Below are 21,637 nucleotides of genomic sequence, written 5' to 3' on the forward strand. Positions count from 1 at the left end.
ACTCTAAATCTTAACTTAATCAAAATGAATCTCCAGAAAGTTTCATTAAAACAGAAATGTGCCAATTGAACCCAAACATTTTTTGGTAAATGAACAAATTCATGTTTTACAATTTAAGTTGGATTCTTGGTGGAATTTGATGAAAAATGGACAATACAGAATCTTAATAAGTGAGTTTTAGAAGTGCTGGGAGCTTCCTGCTCATCCAAAGGCCATATGGAGTTCCAAAAATGTTGAACTACCCCTTTAACTGACCTATCGTTACAGCAAATTAATCAGTTTTTGTTTACTGAATTCATTCATACCCTTCAGGTCCAGGTTCTTTGCTCCCATGGTGGTCTGAGTGGTGACTTTGGTGTCAATCTTGACTGTGTGCAGGTTGTTGGTGTCTCTGGATATGTGAACATTGTGCCAGTGGTTGTCATTTAAGGGACTGTTTGAGTTGCCTTTGATCAGGTGTGCTCCGTTGCCCAGGTCAGAGATGTAGTGAAGGTAGCTAGAAAACACAACAAGGAGAGAAGGGAGGGGCAAAGGTTTTAAAAGAGGAGAAATTAAAAGGAAAATCAGCTGCATTCATGAGGAAAAACACAGGGTCACACACTTCAGGGCATTACACTGCTTCTGTAGAAGTATAATTACAAGCAAAGAAAAGAACTGCTTGAGTCGTTCTTTATTCGTGTTAGAAATTTCAGCCTCACAGTCAAGAGATTTTCTTTTTATATTCTCAAGGATGAAGCTAACTACGAATCCTCAGTACTAATGGCAGTGCTGAAAGTGCAGCCAGGTCTTACTGTAAACACATATTTAAAGAGCAATTCAACAAACTTTCCATTCATGAGACTGTTTTTAAAGGTATATCATTCAGATCTGATGAGGACACCTTATACAAGTGAAGTAAATGCCACACAGCGTGCTTCATCGAGCTCACCCTTTAACCAGCTCTACCACTATGAAGTCATTGCCGTCGCCCCTGTTGAAGAGAATCAGGCCGTCGGGCGACGTCGTCTTGAACTGCATGAAGAGATGCATGGAGTAGTAGGCCTGTAGCGTCGGCAACGTGACGAAGCTGGAGCGCGAGCGGAAGGTGACGGGGTCCGCCACGATGCTCTTATAGCCGATGACGGCGTTAAGCTCGCAGTAGTCTATGTCACCGTTCTTGCACAGGTCAATGTAAGGCATGCCGTTCAGAGTCAGGCCTTGGAGGTGGCCGATGAAATTGGAGGGAACGGCTGGCATGAAGCGTTTCTCTGTCACAATGCCTGTCTCCACATTGTGGAACTCCAGCTGGGTGTGGTCGCCCGCCATCTGACCTGGTGGTGTGGGGTAAACTTCAGAGATGAGGGCTACGGAAAGTTGAGTTTCAAGTGGGACTTTTTAATACTAATACTAATATTGATCCTGATGCAAATTAAGACACTTCAGCTCATCAAATGCAATGTTAAACCTGAGGATGGTGGTTATTTCACATGCAAAGATACAGATGTTCACAAAGAAATAATCCTCTTAATGTTGGTTAATCAACATCAAATTAAAAATGCATCAACCAGCAGTTAAAAAATAAGAGTATCTTTACAGAAACATGATCAACTGGATCTGGGTGGAGTCTTTTCATGGTGAGGATGGAAAAAGAAGCACAGGTGACCGTGCTGTGGTTACCTTCAACAGGCTGCAGGTCGTCCACAGTGAGTTTGAGGCTCTTGCCACGTCGGACTACCCTCACCGTGTGCCACTCATTATCATTGAGGCCTGAACCCGCAAAGATGGTCTCTGGGCCTTTACCTACACATAGCCCAGAGCACCATTAACACAGTGTACACAGACGTTAAGAGAGACACAAAGAAGGAGAGATAGAGAGATAGATCCAAAGACAGAGACAGAAAGAAGAAGAAGAAGCCAGGAAGGTTGATTGAAATTCAAGGACAGAAGAGGAGGAAATGGAGGGAAGGAGCAGAGGAAGAGAAGGAAGCACACACATTCTGGGGAGACAAACACCTCAGTGTCAACACGCTCTCAGCGCAGATACACAGACAGATGATGTGACACAGACAGACAGACATAAAGATTAACATAAATGGATGCCATGGGCGCCTAAGATGGAGACTGTGAGTCACAACAGGCCCACGCTGAGACAATCCATCTGTGGACAGATCACACTGCCATGATGACCACCCACTACCCACACATGCACAGACAGCACATCGCACCCCCGTGACTTCTTAAATCGCCCCCACACCCCTCCAACCTGCGTGCGTTTTAACGTCTGGATCTTATTTTTGATCTTCCTCAGGGGTGCAATACCGAGGTGAGCCTCATGATGGCAGTAGACGCACAGCAATGTGTGAGGGAGCTCTCCGAGGTGCTGATGTGCAGCAGAATGAAAGGAGCTGAGCTGTCCTCTCATGATGTCTCTGTCTCTGCCAATCTACCCGCTCACATCTCTGCACAGTTGACTGCACACGTTTGACAGGCCGACTGTTCCCAAAACCTCAGCGTCCCCTTCCTGCTACTCGCTACAAGCGCCCCACCAACCTCCAAAACAAGAATCCACCATCCCACACCTCTCCCTCTTTCCCACACACACACACACACACACGCTCCCTCTTCCTCCTCTGAGCCCTGTTGGTCTGAGCAGCCTGAGTGAGTCTGCAAACGGTGACCTATAGGAGGTAATGATGGGGGAGGTGAGAGGGAAACTGACCCGAACGGATTCTGCTGCAGAAAATGTCAAGCATGCCGACATCACTCATGGAGGCACGCAGGCAGACACACACAGACACACACACACACACAGGTAGAAAGGAAGAAAAGAGAGACACAACGGCATGCTGACACGCAAATATAATTAAACAGATATGAGAAGTCAATCAAAATGGATTAAAAGTATCTGTGTGTGTGTGTGTTTGCAGAGCAAAAAGAGTGTGTTTAGTGTTCAGAGAGGACACAGGGTTCCCCTGAGGAGACTCAGCTGTGCTCTGGGCATGAGCATCTCATCCTGTTACCATGGATCACTGCCTAACAGTGAGTGAAGGAGAGAATATGTGCATGTATGTGTGAGTCCATGAGTGTGTCTGCGTTTATAACCAAATCGTCAAAGAGCAGATTGACGCGAGAGAGAAAGAAGCAGTGATCTGTGTCAACCTAAGAACAGGGAGAGGCTGGAAAACACACAGCAATAAACAGCCAGGCACACACACAACCACACACACACACAAGCACCTATTTTGGGTCAGAGCTAACAGTGCGCTGAGCAGCATGGTGAGCTCCAAAGGGTCAGCTGACAGTCGGCGGACTGTGCTGTTAAACCCAGAGACAACACGGCGAGATGATCCACACACACACACACACACACATAGACAGACAGACAGACAGACAGAGGATATTTGTGGGAATGTAGGAAAACAATTCAAATCACATGACATACGCTAGTGCAGATTATAAGAGCAGGATAATGAAAACAAAATGACAAAAAGCGTTTCATATTTCATTAGCTCCAAATAACAAATGGCTTTTCTGCTGGATAAGCCTCAATCTCTCCCTTGCTGAGGCTTTTTATTCCACTGCTGAGTGGACTGTTTCAGCGGCGCCTCGCTGTTAAATACATTTTTCTTCCTCCCCACTCGAATGAAATATGTATAATTTATTGTATGCACATGGTGTGCTGGAAAAGTGGCTGTCTACTGAAATGTTCATTGAAACAACTGGTCTAAAATTGGCCAACAGGCATGCGGGATAGCAACAGCGCTGTGTGGCTAGTAGGGTTTCTATGGCAACTGCAGTCGTCCATTTCAGCACCTCTTTGCCGTCACAGAGCATTCGTCTCTCTCCCCCTCTTCCTCTCGTTTCCTCAGTGGTCGTGACAGAGAGAAACTCCACGTGAGGGAATTAAACTTCATCAGGGATTCAGCTCCATGAACAGAAACACACACGGCTGTTTCTCAGAGCACAGAGAGGAGGACGCAGGACGCGCGCTCTACACACCGAATAAAACACTGCTGTAAAATCCCTCATGTACAGTTGAGAGAGAACAACAAGCAAACAAAGGAAGCAGCCAGACGGGTGTTGGGATGAAGGTGCGACGGGGAGGAACAGAGGGGATAACGCGCCTTTTGTCCAGGCATGAAGGAGAAGTAATTACCCTGCAGCCTTTGGTCACATTCATCCACCAGACGCCACTCTTTGCACTTAATTTTACCTGAGCACTCCACACACGCACGCACACACACACGCACGCACACACACGCCTGTCCTCTTTCTTTTCTCACCCCTCCCTCCCTCCTCCCTTCATCCTCTCTTCCATCTATCCTTCTCTGCTAAAATGGCCGACCTGGAAAACCCTGGCCCTCAGCAAAAAATCACACCACTCCTGTGGCGAAGCTGAACATGCAGCGGCACCTCACACACACACACACACACACACACACACACACACACACACACACACACACACACACACACACACACACACACACACACACACACACACACACACACACACACACACACACACACACACACACACACACACATATATGCACACAGACAGGCGGGACAAAGATATGTTGAATAAGGGATTACAATCAGATGGGCTGACAAGACAGAGAGAGTGAAAAATAGACACACACTTATACACACATACACACACACACACACACACTCTAAGGAGGAGGAGGAGGAGGAGGGGGAGGAGGGGGGGTTAGGTGAGATGGAGGATCACTTACTGGCTGTACAGTTTATCCTGATACAGTCTGGAGGGAGAGCAGAGCAGAGGGTTAATGCTGCACACACACATATACTCTCCACGCCCTGGGGACGCACACATCGACACACCCTGCACGCGTATGTACAAACACACACTGCTGAGAAAACACACACTCTCCTCCAGGCTGTGTCGTCTGTTATCCTGCAATAGTGTGCAATATCTGTGACATGGATTTTTCACCAATAAAGAGTAGAATCCGGGTGTTAACTTTTAACGTTTTCATCGAATGTAGGAGAGTGGTGTGTTTTTCTCAGCACGAGCAGTGTGTGTTCCTCGGCTGCTCTGGCCTGAGCGACAGTTTCAGCCACCGATCAAAACCACCAGGAGACCGAGATGGGTCGTGTGCGTCGTATTGTCTGATGACAGCGAACACATCCCATAATTTTTGTCGCCCATCCAGAGCACAAATCTCCACAAATGGTTGGAAGATTCAGCCCTGTTATTACACGTAAACTGTTTCTTTTTTTACCCATGATGCTTTGGTGTGTCGTGTGGCGTCAACCGCAGAAAAGACGTGGCTGCAGACAACCAGAGACCAACACATGCACCCCTCAGTTAGCCTGTGTGTGACTTTATCTGTGGTTTGTGTTAATGTGTAAGTAAGAGTAATGAAAAAATGTGTTTTATCTGCAGTCATGTGTTTAATGGCACTATTTACATGTGTTTGTGTGTTGGTGTGTGTTTGTGTGTATTGTTGAAAGTGTCAGGGATGCACCGGTCCACTGGGAGTGAGCAGAGAATGCAGCTTTAGGCTTGACCCTCTGTTCAACATAGAAAAATACATCTAACCTTCAGCTCTATACAGTTGTGAGAGTGTGGGCCTGAGTCTAACCAGATGCTGCAATGAGTCACACAAAACCTTTCAAATCAGCTGGAAATAGTTCTGCACAGTGATCCCTTTGGCTTCCTCAGAGATATTAGTGTCTAAAATCTACTTTATACTTATATATATATATAATACATATATTTATATTGAGATTATATTTTTTGCTGAGAAGTCTTCAACTTCCAGCCAGGGGTGTGTCCACTTCTTTTTGACTTGCGAACAACTTTGGCACCTGCTAATGTATGAGAGCATGTGAGCAAAAGAGCGCAGAGCGGGCTTTTCTTTCAAAGAACAGGAAGACAGTTTTGCTTCAAGTTGCAGCTCATGTCACGTGTCTAAGGCGTGTCCAAACCTGGTCCAGAATCAGAATCAGAACATATTTTTGTAAGAGCGAGCATGGAACAATCTTGGTTGAGCACTAAACGGTAACAGGGGGACTTTGAGCAGGGAGCAGAAATTGTCATGTCTGTCTCACTGTCAAGAAAAGATGCCGTAGGTTTCTTTTATTTTAAAGTTTTTCTTAAAGTGCTAGTTTTGCCTTTGGGCTAATCTAACTGTAAGAAATAAACAAATAAATAAATAAATAGATAATTAAAATAAAATAAAAATCAAAAATGTGAAAAAAAACATATAGATTACATACTAGAGAGGTCTCAGGACTGAAATGCAAGCACTTATATTGCAGAGAAAAATTGGGGATTTAATGTGTTAATCTTCCATGTTTGGTGTGAGGGTTTAGCCTGGCAGTTAAATCACATGGTCTCCATGTGCGACTTCAGTCCTTAAAACAACTCATGTCCTACCTCTGGCTTTTTTTTTGCACATGTCATCTCTCACTATATCTTCCCAGTTTTCTCTTCTGTCCACTCTCCTAACACTTGAATAAAAACCTTGAAAATTCCCCAAAATGGGGCAAAAACTGGGTACAGCCTTGCGCTCTAGGTCGCACATCTCATGAGGTTAGCTCTCGAGCACGCAGCCCAGATTCAGATCCAACCTGCAGCATCTTTCCTACGTCACTCTTTACCCTCGCCTTGTTTCCTGCTCCGTTCACTATCCTGTCCTCTTTCAATAAAGGCATAAAAAGTCAGAAAAAACATAAATTTAAAGTAAAAAAAAATCCCTTCAAAATTCTAAAAAGGAACAGAAACACAATAGAGCAATAATTTCTTCAGTTTAACTTCTCAAGGACCCAAAGAGAAGACATTTGTCCAAAGTCAGTCATTGAAATTTAAAAAGCTACCAGCAGCCTGTTCTAGCTCAGCCCAAACAGCTGATGTTAAGATAGATAACTGCTTTAAAAAAGGCAAATGGCCTTTCAAAGAGGATTCTGAGTGGCACCGGGGGGCAATCAGATTTCCAGGAGCAGGGTAAATGCCCCCCCCTCTGGACACACCCCTGGTCTGGATGCTAGAAAGAGTAGCTGTTACTGCAGTTAGAACTCAAGGGGATCCAGTGTAAATAAATGAACACATCTAGCAGGATTATCAGAGTTAAATTTACAGCAGTGATATATTATTAATCAACACTTAATGACATTCCAACGCAAGAAATAGCCAAGAGGCCATAATGAGCTGCATTCCCCCGACATGTAATTAAAACAACGCTTGAGATTCTCCGTGTGTGTGTGAGATTGTGTGTACCTAAGTTGACAGTGAGTCGGACACGGCCCCCATCCAGCTCCAGACGAAGGGTGTCTGCGGAGTTACGAGATGTGGTTGCCATGAGAACGCCATAGGCCCTCTGGGAGCGAAAGCGTAGCGAGACGTCCTCCGCCTCGGTGTGCATCGCCACAGGCAACTGCACCTTCATAAACTTACTGCCGTCGTATGAGAGGATAGTTGCATCTGTTGAGAAAGATGGAGGGGTGGAGATAAGACAGGAGGAGGGTGGAGGAGAGAGGGGAGGTGGAAAACTCATGAAAGAGACGCAGGTAGTTTCACATGAAGTGTATAAGCTGGTTGAAAACATGGCAGCTACCAACATGACTCTTTAACCCCTTTGTTATGTTATTCCTTTATTTTTTTGTATTGATGTATTCATGTATTCATGTACATGTGCACATGTGTGTTTAAGGTATATTTGTGTGTATACATACTTTACATCTGTTATTTTTTTATATATATATTTTTTTTGTCTGGCCGAATATTGATGCCCCTATATTTGGGGCGGGGGGAATAGGACAGGGGCATGTTTTTTAGTCCCTGACTATCCTACTAGTTTGTTGTTGTTGTTTATGCTTTTCTCTCTGTGAAAACTCACAAAAAATATGAAAATAAAAAAGACTTTGATCAAAAAAAAAAGTGTATGATCCCATACACTTTTTTTTTTACAGCAGGCCACTCCACTACGTCAAATCCTGCTTCTTCCAAAAATGAGCCCAGCACTTAGCACTCCTAATTCATCATCACACCTCACAAAGAGCCAGTAAAAATAGCCGCAGCTGGTTGGCCGGCCCTATTATCCGCTTAAATCAGAATGCATGGTCGTGAGTGTGTTAGCCACCAGTCGCTGACACCCCAGACCCTGGAGTCATAATGTAACAAGCTCAGGTGATCCCGCTTTAATGTCTTTTGCATACTCATTTACATATTCATAATCTTCTCTCCCTGCTACCTGCTGGGGCCAATCCCCGACCACTAAACTGTTTACCTCCGAGGACCCTGTTTTTTTATTGGCCAATTACATCCACAGCTAAACACACTCTTCATGTCTCTCTGCCTTTATCTCTCCTTCTTCCTCTCCTCCTCTTCTTCTTATATCTCTCCCCTCCATTCCTCCATTCGCTTTCTGTCCCTGTTTCTGTGGGAGACGGTCGGAGCCGAGGCGAAAAAAAAAAAACAAGAGAACAGGAAGAGAGGGAGGCCTCATGAATACTGATGAGCTAAGGACGGAAAGAGGGAGATAGTGTGTGTATGTGTGCGTGCATGTCAGAATAAGTGAGTGAATTTAAGTGTGAACAGAGGAGGGTTTAGTAAAGTGAGAGCAAGGAAGGGGGGAGAGAAATAGGGACAGAGCAAGACAGAGAGAAGGAGGGGGGAAAGCTTCTGGCTAAAATGCAAATGAACCCTCATTAACTTGAGGAAAAAAAAGGAGGTGGTTGGCCTGTTATATCACAGATAACATTACTAACAGCCGCACATACGCCCGCCTGAGCACGCTCAAACACACACATGTGCACACACTCCTGATACGGGAGACAGCTGACTAAATTTTCCTCACCACGGCACCTGACTCACTAACAGGCAAGCAGAGGAGAGAGGGAAGTATGGAAGCCTGTTTGTGCCAAAGCAATACTCACTGGTGGTGTCGAATCACGCGCCGCATGTGTCACACAAACAGAGTAACGAGTTCAGGGATAAGACTCGGGTTCTTCTATAATTTAGGCTTTGTTTATGATCTGATGAGAAGACCAGATGTCAATCTGTCTCTACATGATTTCTAACTTTGGTTTCTTGTCTGTGCTCTCAGTCTGATGCCATTAGATGGTAGTGACAGCACAAATCTTTAAAATATGGAACAGATTTTTTTTTCTTTTTAAAAAGTGGCATTAGCTGTCTGAAACAGCTGCTCATCGCAGTTTAAAAACACATTTCATTTGGACTTGTTGCACAAAAACAGCAGCATAGTGTTGTTTTTGGAATGGACTCAAAATAAACTTAAATGTTTCACTGAATTATTAAATAGCATTGTTTTCATGAGCAACATCTCTGGGCTTTGGTACAGATAAATCAAATATTGTGTCTGTTTTATATTTTTGCTTTAAAAAAAAATGCAATAAATTTAAAGCTCCTGTGAAGATCTAAATTTTGGCGCCCCCTTGTGGACGAAGTAGCTTCTCTAATTTCTTGACTTGTTTGTCTCCTTTTATTGACAGATACTTGTATATACCATTGGAAATCCTCAAAAGCTTTAAGAAGTTGTCAATAAAGCAGTTGCAACAATTAATCACTTCGAGTGTCAGCTACCCCCTGATAGCAGCTTTAAACGGTAAAAAATAATTAAGTATAGACGATTGATAGACATCTTTCAATGATGATCTTGTTTGCTTTTGCTGGCCATAAAAAGACACTGACATGAATTTCTTTCTGTTTCATAACTACCCAAAACCTCCTCACAGGAGCTTTAAAGCGACAAAAAACAAAAAAAAAGTTTATTTTAGCATTTAATCAGTGCGTGTCACCTACCCTCTGGTGGCAACTTCAAACAGTAAAAAGAATTTATTATAACAATGAAAACTTCATAAAATAGCATCAGTATGAGTTTCAGTCTGTTTAGTAATTACTTAAAAATCCTCACAGGAGCTTTAAAGTGACTATGATAACACCTGTAAAGCCTGACATGTTGACACCTGTTACTGAGATGCAGTCAGCAAAGAACAGGCTTCACATGGGAAAAACTAAAACCATGGATTTTATCAGTTATGATGTGGGAAATTTATATCTTTTAGGACCTAATTCTATCTTTATTTGTCACCGCAGAGAAACCAGGACACCCTGCAAAGAACCCTCCAGTGTGAACAACAGCAACTGAGCATCAGCAGTGTGAAGAGACGTGCAAACGTGTGGCAAGAATTATGTGTGCCACCGCTCCTCAGAAAATAAAAATTCATCTTGGAGCTGGAGCGTGACGACCATCTTTGTTCATTAAAGAAGAGAGAGAGGGGGAACAAAGGAGAGAGTGAGGGAACGAGGGAGGAGAGGAAAAAGGGAGGGCGAAAAACCGCAGGTAGAAGGCGTAAACATGGCCAATCACTCTCTCCATCTGCTTCTCCATCTGTGCTTCCTTTAATCCACTGAAGCACCAGTTAGTGACCCCTCAATGCACACAGAGAGGGATGAAGGAAGATATAGAGGACAGGAAGACAGCGCTGAGAGAGAAGAAGAGGGAGAGAAACGCTGGGTACATTGGTATGATAAACATACACTGCGGATGTTTGTCCTCCGAAATAAAATTTTCATATCAACGTCTTTCAGAGAGTGTGTGTGTGAGTGTGTGTGTGTGCAGGTGTGTGTCAGTATCTCCTGTTAGATGATAGTACAATCATCACTTGAGACGCGTCAGCAGTTGTGGCACAAACAAAATTTCTTCTCTTCTCCTTGTCTGACTCCATCTTGCTCCTTTCAGCGGGCCTGTATCAGTCCCTCTGCCAATCTTTTTACCTACTTTCCATTTCTCTATCTCGGTCTGAATTCATACCCTTTTTTCTCATAACTCTCCCTCCCTCCCTCTCCCTGTCAGATTTTCTTCTCCCGTCTCCCATTCCTCCTCATCTCCTCACCTGCTGTCATACGGCGGTTCCAGCCTAGTGGTTCCACCCTCCTCTGTCACAGCTCCTGCTCCCTGCTTTCTGCACATTTCCTCCCCCATCGATTCCTGGTCTCTACATCCAGAACAGTCCGATAGTCCTGTCTGCTGCTCGGCTTCCTCCCACCTCTTCTCTTTCACCTTCGTTTGATCCTCTCCTTTCCCAGCCTCCATCTTAACACCCTTACGCTCTTTCAGGCTGGGAAATTTGTGTTATTTTGAATTAAAATAGACACAGCCAGAGATAGAAGAGATGCCCTATTATTATATCTTGTTGTTGAGGAAGCTGTCTGATGTTAGCTTGCTTTTATTTCCATTGACTGCGTCCACATATCAGCACGTTGCCTTCTTTCTACTTTCTTGTTCTGCGTCTCTCATGGAGCTAAACTCACCTGAACTCAATCTGCGTTCCCCCTTTTATTTTAGATACACTTTAATCCACTATGAATTTTTATGAGTGTACCTTTTAGTGCATATTAGAGGAAGTACTTTGAACTGATCTGTTAGGTTGGGCTTCTCAGAAAAAAGCACATCTTAAAGGTATAATGGATAAAATTTAACTGCCCAATATAACTGGTGATCATAATATAATTTCACGAGTTATTTCTGACTTTAAAACTACAGACTCTCCACCCCACACCATCTGTCTTCTGTCATTCATCCCTTTGGCAAAACTCAATGTTCTGAAGCCAAAAAAAGCAAATGACAAAGCTGTCAGAGTGACTGTTTTCTGCATCATGGTGTGTTATTAATTTTTCAGAGAATGTGCCTGTTTAGTGACTGTAATTAGCAAGCCTTCTAATCTCTATTGTAAAATGTGAATCCAGCATCCCCAGCTATAATTACCACACATGCCGTCAAAAGTCAAGCTGAGGTGTTATCCTCCTGATCCTCCCACCACATCTTTCTCACCTCTCTCACAGGAGCGTCCCAGGTACCCGGTCCCCGAGCAGTCGCACACGTAGCGGTTCCAGCCCTCCCTGCAGATGCCGTTGTGCTGGCAGGGGTTGGACAGGCACTGTTTGGGAGGCTCTCTGGAGCACGAAGGCTTCACTCCCACTGCCCGCTGAGCCTCAGCCAGACGCCGGATGTCTTTGCTCTGCCCGTCCACAAACAGGTCTCTGATGCAGCCCACGTAGCCGTAGTTCAGCAGAGCTGTCCACACCTGAGGAAGGAGTCACGAGGGTTTGAGTGGTTGGGAATTTAACCACAGTGTTTACTATGTGTGGTGTTGCTTTTACACCTTCTTTTTGACTCTTTTTCTATGTTATGTTTCAAATTCAAGGGTTATAAAATAGGACAAAATGAGCTCTAACATAAATGAATGTATCTTGGATTTAAAGATGTGAAACTGTCGAATATTGGAATAAAATCTTGACAAAACATTTCAAAGATCAGTAAAGACAGTTTTCAGGTATCTTACATAACATAATTAATGGGAAAAGATGTGATTTGATGCTTCATAGACGGAGACCCAATTTAACACGGAGGGTTAGACTTACTCAATACTGACAGTATATCAAGCATGGCTGCAACTGATTCATTATTGATTAATATGGCAATTATAAAACCATTGAGGATAATGAAAAATGCCTCGTTGCCTCTTTGAAGGTGACTTAATTTCATATTTTCCCTCATCAGCACACCAAAACAAGAAAACACTCAGTTTGTTTAGCGAAAGATACCAAAAAGTAAATTTTCATTCATACAACACGATGTCTCATCATTCAGCTGGTTAGGAAACCAATGTTGCAGGTTTTAGAGTTAAATCTGTAAGTTATACAAACCTCTGTGGGGAAGATGAGTCCAGCACGATCTTCAGGTAGTCCCCCGAGGTACAAGGTGTCATCCAGGTCCAGGATCTCACTGTCTCCTGGCGCCGTGTACGCCGTTCTGACACTGTTCACTGAGATGGTTCCTGCATTATACAGCGACGACATGAAAACAACTTCAATCACAGGGCAGGTATAACCTTCAGTGTGCACATCCTCATCACAGTAACGACTATCATCAACATCATCGTCATCCTTCCCATGCTTTGTGCTCCTCATCATCGTCCTCATCACTTCTTTTTTACTGCTATAACCAGAAGCAGAGCTACACCACCAGCCACTTCTCAGTGTGAGTAAATGTTTTTATTTTTGGAAAACTCCACAGTTATTCCACGAGAAACGGCGGTCTTAAATCACATTTACCGGATCACAGATGAAACTGACCGCTGTGCATGCAGAGTGTGTGTTTGGTATGAGCGTAAACACGCACAGGATGCTAATGTCATCATAAATAATGTCAGCTTGAGGCGGGTGCTCAATTACGAGAGGCGGCTTTTCACTGTGTTTACGTGCTCGGTTATCCGCAGCAGTGCTTGTTAAGGCAGTGGCCACACGCAGGCTTTAAACAGGACGGACGTGATGCCAGTGTTTACTTTAAATGAGTCAGCCTACGAGTACAGTTCACCGTTAAACAGAAACTGCACAAGGCGCCTAGTCTTCTTTTCTCAACAAGTTACAGTCACCGCGCTACTAAGTCTAATGATTAACAACTGTTTAACCATTGTGGGAAAACAGGTGGTGACATAACTGTGACACACGCGTCTATTTGTGAAGCTTTTAGGAAATGTGTCATCCCTCTGTAATCTCTGTCTGTGCCTCCATCAGAGCTGAAGTCACAAGCAAAACTATGTGTATTAAATGAGAGAGCAGTGTTTAAAAACCTACAGAACTTATGATTTTAGATTCAGTTTTTCCATTTGGCTGGCCATGATGTCTCTTTGTTCAAAATTACAACATAACCTGATGATACAGACACTATAAGAGTCTGTTTTATGCTTGGCTTCTATGAGAGATGTTGCTTTTGGTAGAGTAGAATGAAAAAGCAGTAACAAACTGTGGTAATCATACACCAGATTCAATAACACCGGTTGGAGTGAAATACAGACAGCAGGCAGAAGGCAGCTGGACAGCCTTGCTTTCCCGGTGCTTACTATGAAATGTTGAAGTATGAGCTCGCCCACTCATTACACTCCACCTTCTCCTTTCCAACCTCTGTGGTCAAGGTTAGTGTCAGCGTGGAGAGAGCTGTGAGAGTACCTGAGCGCCCGTCCCTCTGGAAGTCCACATGATACCATTCCCCATCGTTGACCTTCCTGTCGATAGCCTTGGTCTTTGTGGTCCCCGAGCCCATGTCCAGGAGCAAGTACAGGTGCCCGTCCAGCATCTCAATGGCGAAAAAATCCACCTGTAAATCAAACGGATACACCATCAGTATTCTGTGAGAAGCAAGGTCATGGCTGGCAATAAAAATGCTAATTGCAGCAACAAGTTACAATGAGGCGACTGGGCTCCACTTTGATAACAGGCTTTATGTGCTGTGTTGTTGTCTTTCAGCAAAGACTGCAAGAAAATTCAAGAATTTTCAGGGTCTGAATTTTGAAATTCAACCAGGTATTTTATGGACTTCCAAAGAAGAACGTCATAGACATAACTTGTGAAAGCCGTCCGGGGTTTTTCTTGTGGTCATAAAAGTTGCATGGGGTTTTGCTTTCACTAAATTCATCAAAGGTGATAAAAAGCTGTGAATCATTTGATAGAATACTCTTGGTTTTCAGAGGATGTGTCCTAAAGATTCCCCTAGTGACACAATGGGATTTGGATTTGTGAATTGTTGAACACATTTCACTGGAAGAAGAGCCTCGTTAACACACAAGTACATGCAAATAAATGTCATTCCTGTCGGCTCCAGCTAGACTCTGCATTGCAAATGCTAAGTTTGCAAAACAGTAAAGGTTAAGCATGTCTACGTCCTCATTTAAGGTGTTGCTCCTAGCATTTAGCATGAAGCAACTCAGTGCACATGTTATAGTTTTACCTTGACTGTTGGAGGTGTTCTTGGGTCCTTGCGTTGCTGCTGTCGAGGTTTCCCGTGACTGAAAAGCATCAACCCGTTTGGCTCTGTGGTCCTGAAGTCAAATGAGATTGATCCCGCCTTCTTTGCCGTCCACTTGCTAAGTGCCACAAAGGACTCAGGCGTGTCAAAGGTCACGGGGTCCAGCGTGGCCACACTCTCACACTTAAAGGACACCACCCCGCTCACCTAAAACAGAATAATAAATGTTTTTTTTAAGCTGATGTCCAGTGAAAATCAAGAGCAGAAAAAGCCTCCTTTGTAGTCTGGGAGTGAATTAGAGCCAGTTCCTCCCAGCTGTGAACCGCCGGAAAGACAAAAGCTTCTGGCTACATCTCAAATATATAATCCCATTTACTTAAAATTCCTACAGCATAAGCCTCGCAGAGCCTGACAGGAGGTTATGATACAAAACAATGCCTGTGTTCTGTGTATAAGAGGATAATGTGGTGTCTGGCTCAAATTGTACATGCTGTTTAAAGTGCATACCTTCATCTTTGGGTCTCCCTGTTTCGCCAGTCTAGACAGCTCCAGCCGTACGTCATTGTTCTTGTACACCACCTTCAGGAGAGAGGATTTAGAGGAGAGGAGGGAAATATTAGTTCCCTCTGGATTAAGCAAAGAGAGCTTTTCTGCTTATTCTTGGTCTTCTTTTGGCAGAAATAAACTACTGTGGCTTTGGTGTTTAAAACATATAGAAAACAAAGAAGAGGTATTGATTAAACTTATGAGTCAGGAAAATTAAAAGTCCTGTGGAGATAAAAAAAAGGGGTGAAACACTTAAAATTTAACACATCTGAGTCATTCATCGAGTATTTCTCTTTTCATATTCAAGTGTTTGGTATTTTGAACATGAAAGTGAGAACCTTAAGACGAGAAAGCCACTCCAGCCTCATCTTTTGATAACTCCCATTTGTCCCTGCCACTTGCATGATCGCCTTTTTCTCTCCTCTCTTTTCTGCTTTTCTGTCGCTCCTCTTCCTGACACAGTACGCTCTCTGACTGAGCAGCGTGAGTGTAAAGAGCCTGCTTGTGCTGAGCATTCTGATGTCGAGAGGGCCGAGCACACACAGGCTCTGCTTTATTAATACAGACCTCTTTCTTTGACCTGTGAGCTACTTAGCAGCACTATAAAAAAATCGCTCTTTTTGTATGTCATGTGCTTTGGTGTGTGTGTGTGTGTGTGTGTGTAGGGCAATGAGGGTGATAATTGAATAAGAGAGCTGAAAGTGTGCAGAACGGGGTTAGTGTGTGTGCGCGCGCCTGTGTTGCATCAAATGCACCAAATTGTTACAGTCGTGATCATTCATGCACGTGATTCAGTGCATACATCTTAATTTGCTCACACGGATTATCACATCATCGTATTAAATATGTAAATGTGCCAGAGTGGATGGGGTTCACTCTGACAGCGGCAGCCTCGTTTAAACACCATCAGTCTTAATGAAGCAACACAGAGCGCATTCACCACTGATACAGATAGCTCTCTGTTTGGCACATCATCTGTCGGCTTGTTTGGATGTTTGTTTATGTCTCCGTGTGAGCCCATGTGAACCTGGTGTGCATGTAAGGAGCATGAGGATGATCCTTGTGTTTGCGTTTATGAACTGATTATTTGTCTTTGCGTCTTTCATTTACTTATTTTAGCACCCATCTCCAGCATACATCTGTGTCTACATTCTAAGTCGATGTATGTGTGTGAACATGTGTGTGTGTTTTTTTTGTTTTCAAGTGTTGTGGCCCATTTCGAGCACAGCGGCTGGATGGAGCATCTCTGTGGCGTAGCTAATTAGCATGTTAGTGCTTAGTGCTGTATCTACTCCCTCAACGACACTCATCACTGATTCTCTCTGATGCTGCGGAGGGTATGTGTGTGTGTGTGTGTGTGTGTGTCTGAGACTGTTTGTGTGAGTCTGCCAAATGGAAGCTTTCTCTATGTGTGTGAGTGTGTGCGCTTTTAGAAAGTAATGTGTGTGAAATGTTTGCGTGATGCGTGGCGGAAAGGGGAGTAGAGGAAGAGAGGGGGAGAAAAATAGAGTGATAAAAATAGAAAAGGATTTCTTGGATTCTGAGAGTTAAACAGGAATCTGCAGTACGAGAGTATAAACCCTGATATTATTATCAGACGGATCATATACTGAAAAATTATCAAGAGGGACACGACAGAAAGGAGTTTTTTAAGATTAAAAAAGAACTAAATTAATCAAAATGATCTGGAATGATCATTTCTATCTGACACAGTGAATTAAATGTGTTCCCCACCTCTTTGAGACACCCCATGAAGTTATTGCTGACTGGAGATCCAGGCAGGTCAGCGGTGCTGGGACTCCCTCCCACGTAGAAGAAGTCGTCAGAGCCCAGCATGGTGTAGTCCTCCTGGGTGTAGCCCGTGGTGGTCAGGATGCCATCCACAGAGATGGTCACCTACACAACAAAGCACAGGGAAAGGACACGCTATATACTCACACCAAATGCAGCGCTAAGCGCTAGCTAGGCGCTGACCAGCCAAATTAGCCCCCGTCACTCTGGTAACCAATGTGTATGCATGTGTTTTGGGGGGGAAGCCTGATTGGTTTGGGGAGTTGTGGTGTTTTCTGGGACTTTGTTTTGGTGTGGTTTGATCAGTGTGTAGTGTCAATGAGGAGTTATTGAGTTTACAAATGTTGCTTTAAACTGCAAAATGCCACTCGATCCATCTGCCTATTATTAAAGCACTCTGTGGCCGGATTTCCCACCCGAGCTAGAATCAGACTATGTGGTCTGCCTGACAACAGCTGTAAGCCTATTGAATAGAATAACAACTAGATGCTGTGTGTGATTAATAAAGATTCACTGATACCAAAACGCTTCAGGGCCACCACTGCTGGATTGAGACTGCACTCCTAGACTTCAAAGTCTGATCCTCCTGTCGCTGCGATGCTCTGACTGCAAAACCAACACAACTTCTGCATTAAGGTTAGCCTTGTAGTCTGCAAGCGCTAGTTCAACTTTTATATAAAAGTTCTCCTCCTTGTGTCTCTGCCAGAGTCTCTTAGCTGCTTTATCTTTAAAATAGAAAGTGACAACAAAACTAACAACAACTTTCCTTAATGCGCTACCTCAGGTGGCTCTGACGCTGGTGTTCTTCTAATTTAAACAGCCCATTCTGCTGTATAATAGCCCATATGGGGGCTTTTAGCTCGCACTGGTTGCAGACCCTGTCACACGTAATTCACAGTTAGTGGTATTTTATCACCCTGATATTCTACAGTACAATGCTAAGCTCTGTGCTTCCTCTCTGCAGTCAGCTTCCTCTCACTGGAGGTTTGCCGGGCAAGCTCGCCCAGCCAGGCAGGTGTTAGTAAGGTCTCCGCAGGCTTCTTCGTGCTCTACAGTTAGTGTTAGTACTACCCAGTTGTTAGTAGTTGTTAGTTGTTGCATCACTGCAGCCACAGTCATGTTTCTGGTGTCAGGCCAAGCTGTGTTGGGGTGCTGAGGTTAGGGTTTATGATTTGAATGCTGTTAGTATTCGTGATGATGTCATGTTGCTGTGTTGTTAGGGTGATTTGTGATGATGGTGTTAGTAAGTTAGTTTGTGGTCTGGGGGGGTTTGTTAGATCATTGAGTCTGAATGAGATGACATATGGACAGAAACACACACATTGATGTACACACACGCACGCACAGGTGTTAGATGGGTTACGGCTCATTCCACACGTTCACAGAAATATATAAACATGCAGCCTGTTCCTCTCTGGGCATGCAACCACTGGCAAAGAGGACACAGTGGATTAAATTAAAAAAAGGCAGGACATGATGAATCAGAGGCACCATGGGGAGCATGCAGTGGCAGAGTGGAGGACGGAAAATCAAAGGAAAGGGAATAAATAGAAGGGGAGGAAGGACCTCTCTATCCATTAACGGACCAATCAGAGAGGGGGTTTCTTAGTCACGCCATGCAGGAAAAGAGGGCTCTCTATTCGCGTGCAGGTGAGGGATGAGCCAATCAGTACACGCCTACATGTCACAGAGAGATGGGTTGAAAAAAACAGTAGAGAAAAGGGGAATTAAAGAAAAAAAGTGGTTGGCAAGGAGAGGTGGGACGGGGCTTTTTTAAGCGTAAAAGATTACCAACCGCATTTATCCTCTTATTGGTTTAGTTTTGAGATCTATGGCTCAAAAGGAAATAGACACGGGGCAAACCCAAACTAAGAAACAATTAGAATGATATCTACCGAACAATGGAGTTTGTTTACCATAGCGTGTCCAATGCCTGAGTGCTTTGTAGGAGAGGGGGAGAAAGGAAAGCAAAAAAACTGTGAACAGAACAACTTCGGGAACCAAAAAAAGGAAAGCTAGAAGGCCTCTGGTGAGGTTAGTAGGTTTGTTGGTTGGTTGGTTGGTTGGAGTGGTCTCGCTAGGAGAAGGGCACAGGTTAGGTTAGTAGAATGAATCATTCCATGGATGAAGGTTAGTTTCACTAGCAGGTTAGTAAAGTTAGTAGTCAAGTTAGTAGAACAAACAGGCAAACGGTAGAAGGCAGGGCACAGGTGGGTTACAAGCACCTGAGTGCTAGTGACCTCCTTGGTGTTCTCTTGGTCAGTCGCCCTCTCGTTCACACGCTCACACACGCACACACACACACACAATTAAGAGATGACTCACCTAGAGCTGAGAGCAGGGCTGGTCTGGTGGTTAACCCACTGTAAACTAAGACCAAACCTCAGGTATTCTCTTCCTACCACAGCATCACTGCAGTCGGACAACAGACCACTGACCGTGGCCTTTACATTGATTAGTGGACTAAAGTCTTTCCTGCTGCACACTGCCCCATGAAACATCTGCAGCGGTCACTGCGGTTCACCAAAGTCAGACACACGAGATTTATTTAACAGAGACTAAAAATCATTATTTATTCATTTTAAATCTGTGATAACTTCCTATCATCAAGACTTTGCATAAAGGTATGTAATGAATGTATAGATATAATTATGCTAATTAATACTCCAAAAGAGCAAAAGGATTGTAACGATATTTCCCTGGACACTTCAAATCGGTAAGATAAAAACTGACTTGTAACACAATTTTTGTACAGCAGAGGGCGTCTGTTGTTTGGCATCTGAAGCCAAACAGAAAATGTACAAATAGGATAGTAGCAAGAAAATCTAAGACTGCAACCAGCTGTAACTGATAAACTCATGGAAGACGTCTCTGTCTTTCTACCTTTGCGCGTTCACATCTCGTGTCTCGTCTCCACACCTCCGCCTCAGCAGGTACCAGAGAGGGAGTGAGAGGGTGAGATGTAACAGAGGGTCAAAACAATGCAAAAGCATATCTTTAACTACAGCAAACCTCCTCACTGTGCTGCGTTTTCTAACTGTCTTTATTTACTCGTAAAACTCTGCAAAGGAGTACCTTTTATGTCCTTTCAAAAGAAAAGTCAGGAAGTCAAGTAACCTGGATGTGAGGCAGTAAAAAGAATACAAAATAAAAGCATGACAAACAGCAGTTTTATGAGGCAATCTCTTCAGTAGAGCTTGAACATAAACTGAGATATTTTACCCATAAAAGACATAAAAATCCCATGGTTGAACATAATATTCTACCTCTAAAGAAAAATGTTTCTGTTTTAATTCTAAGGTTTAATCTTTAAAGGTTTTATTAGAAATAGTAAGAGCACTGCAAAAGGTGGGTAAAATTTGGCCTAAGAAGAAACATGTATGTTCCTATTGACTGCTCGTTATTAAATCATATCTAACGTGCTACAAAGCCATCGTTCTCTCTGTGACCCTTTGAATCTGCTTTTTTCTCTTACTCCTAACAACCTCTACATCTTCCTTCCTGCTTGCGCGCTTGCTCACTCCTCCATTCCAATTTTCTGGTTACCTGTCTCAGGTTGCGGGTGACCTTGACGTCGTGCCAGGCGTTGTCGTTGAACTTGCCGTTGACAGGCTCCACCAGAGCCTCGAAGGCCCCGGAGCCGAGATTGATGACGAGCGACACGGCACCGTTCTTCAGTGCCAGGTTGACGTAGTCGGCCGACTTGCCCGTGTGCAGCATGAGGCCGTTGCGCTGCAGTGTCTTGAAGGAGAGTGTGATTTCATCGCTGCTGGACTGGATGGGGTTGGGCGACAGGTCGTAGCAGAAGTACTCGGAGCCCTTGAAAGTGGCCACGTACTCCTCTCGAGCTGAGATGGAAGAGAGAGAGGAGGAAGGAGGAGGAAGAACAAAGAAGTTTGGTGTCATTTTCCCTTGCTAACATTATCATGATGATTAGTACAATCCCAGCTATGCTGCAGCTTCCCACACTGCTCGTCACAATATGCTCAAAGATGATAAAATGGTGGGTGTTCATCAGAGCCAGGCGAGTAAAACATAGCTCTGCTGGGCCTGGTTAAATTTGATTTGAATGTGCAGCACAAAACATATTGTTTAAGATGCTGCAAATGTTGTTACTGTCAAGCAAAGCCTCACTGATGCCAGCACTGGGAAGAAACACTTCCTTCCATACCTCTAATCGTACCATGAAGTGATGTGTAAACAAGCTTTGATCACTCATGTGGGTGCAGATTAAACAGTGTGGATGTGAGAGAGAGGGAGAGGAGACGGTCGTGAGTCTGTAGCTTTCCAAACTGGTTATGAAACCTGCCATCCACTCTTTTGAGAGAACAGCTGTGCTGGCAGTCTGAAGTGATGTGGACTTGTTTGACAACATAGCTCATTTCGTGATGTTCGTCCAACTCCTGAATATGTGTGTGTGTGTGTGTGTGTGCACCGGGAGTACAGGTGAGGACAGAATGAAGGAAAGGTGAATGTGAAGTTGGAGAACAGCACCTTGTAAGCATCGTGGCAGCTAAAGCAGG

At 44.0% G+C, this 21,637-nt stretch overlaps 1 protein-coding gene across 19 annotated transcripts in view; it reads right to left on the reverse strand.

Moving 5' to 3' along the window:
- nrxn1a (neurexin 1a) overlaps window positions 1-21,637 on the reverse strand; it is a 75,947-nt gene that overhangs the window by 20,481 nt on the left and 33,829 nt on the right. For 5 of the 19 annotated variants that reach the window (XM_074663138.1, XM_074663134.1, XM_074663133.1 and 2 more), the window contains 12 exons: window positions 20,661-20,962; window positions 19,031-19,054; window positions 17,058-17,219; window positions 15,285-15,356; window positions 14,760-14,984; window positions 13,982-14,129; window positions 12,680-12,810; window positions 11,805-12,057; window positions 7,229-7,432; window positions 1,657-1,779; window positions 929-1,310; window positions 306-496 (listed from right to left, as the gene is read on the reverse strand). In XM_074663138.1, coding sequence (XP_074519239.1) covers window positions 306-496; window positions 929-1,310; window positions 1,657-1,779; window positions 7,229-7,432; window positions 11,805-12,057; window positions 12,680-12,810; window positions 13,982-14,129; window positions 14,760-14,984; window positions 15,285-15,356; window positions 17,058-17,219; window positions 19,031-19,054; window positions 20,661-20,962 — 2,217 coding nt within the window. Of the gene's footprint in view, window positions 1-305; window positions 497-928; window positions 1,344-1,656; window positions 1,780-4,718; window positions 4,746-7,228; window positions 7,433-11,804; window positions 12,058-12,679; window positions 12,811-13,981; window positions 14,130-14,759; window positions 14,985-15,284; window positions 15,357-17,057; window positions 17,220-19,030; window positions 19,055-20,660; window positions 20,963-21,637 lie in introns of all 19 variants that reach the window. The other 14 variants (XM_074663129.1, XM_074663124.1, XM_074663120.1 and 11 more) reach the window with 6 other exon arrangements.

This window comes from Halichoeres trimaculatus, unplaced genomic scaffold (assembly GCF_033239565.1).
Source record: "Halichoeres trimaculatus isolate MK-OKI-2021-1 unplaced genomic scaffold, fHalTri1.1 fHalTri1_scaffold_23, whole genome shotgun sequence".
NCBI classification, from domain to species: domain Eukaryota; kingdom Metazoa; phylum Chordata; class Actinopteri; order Labriformes; family Labridae; genus Halichoeres; species Halichoeres trimaculatus.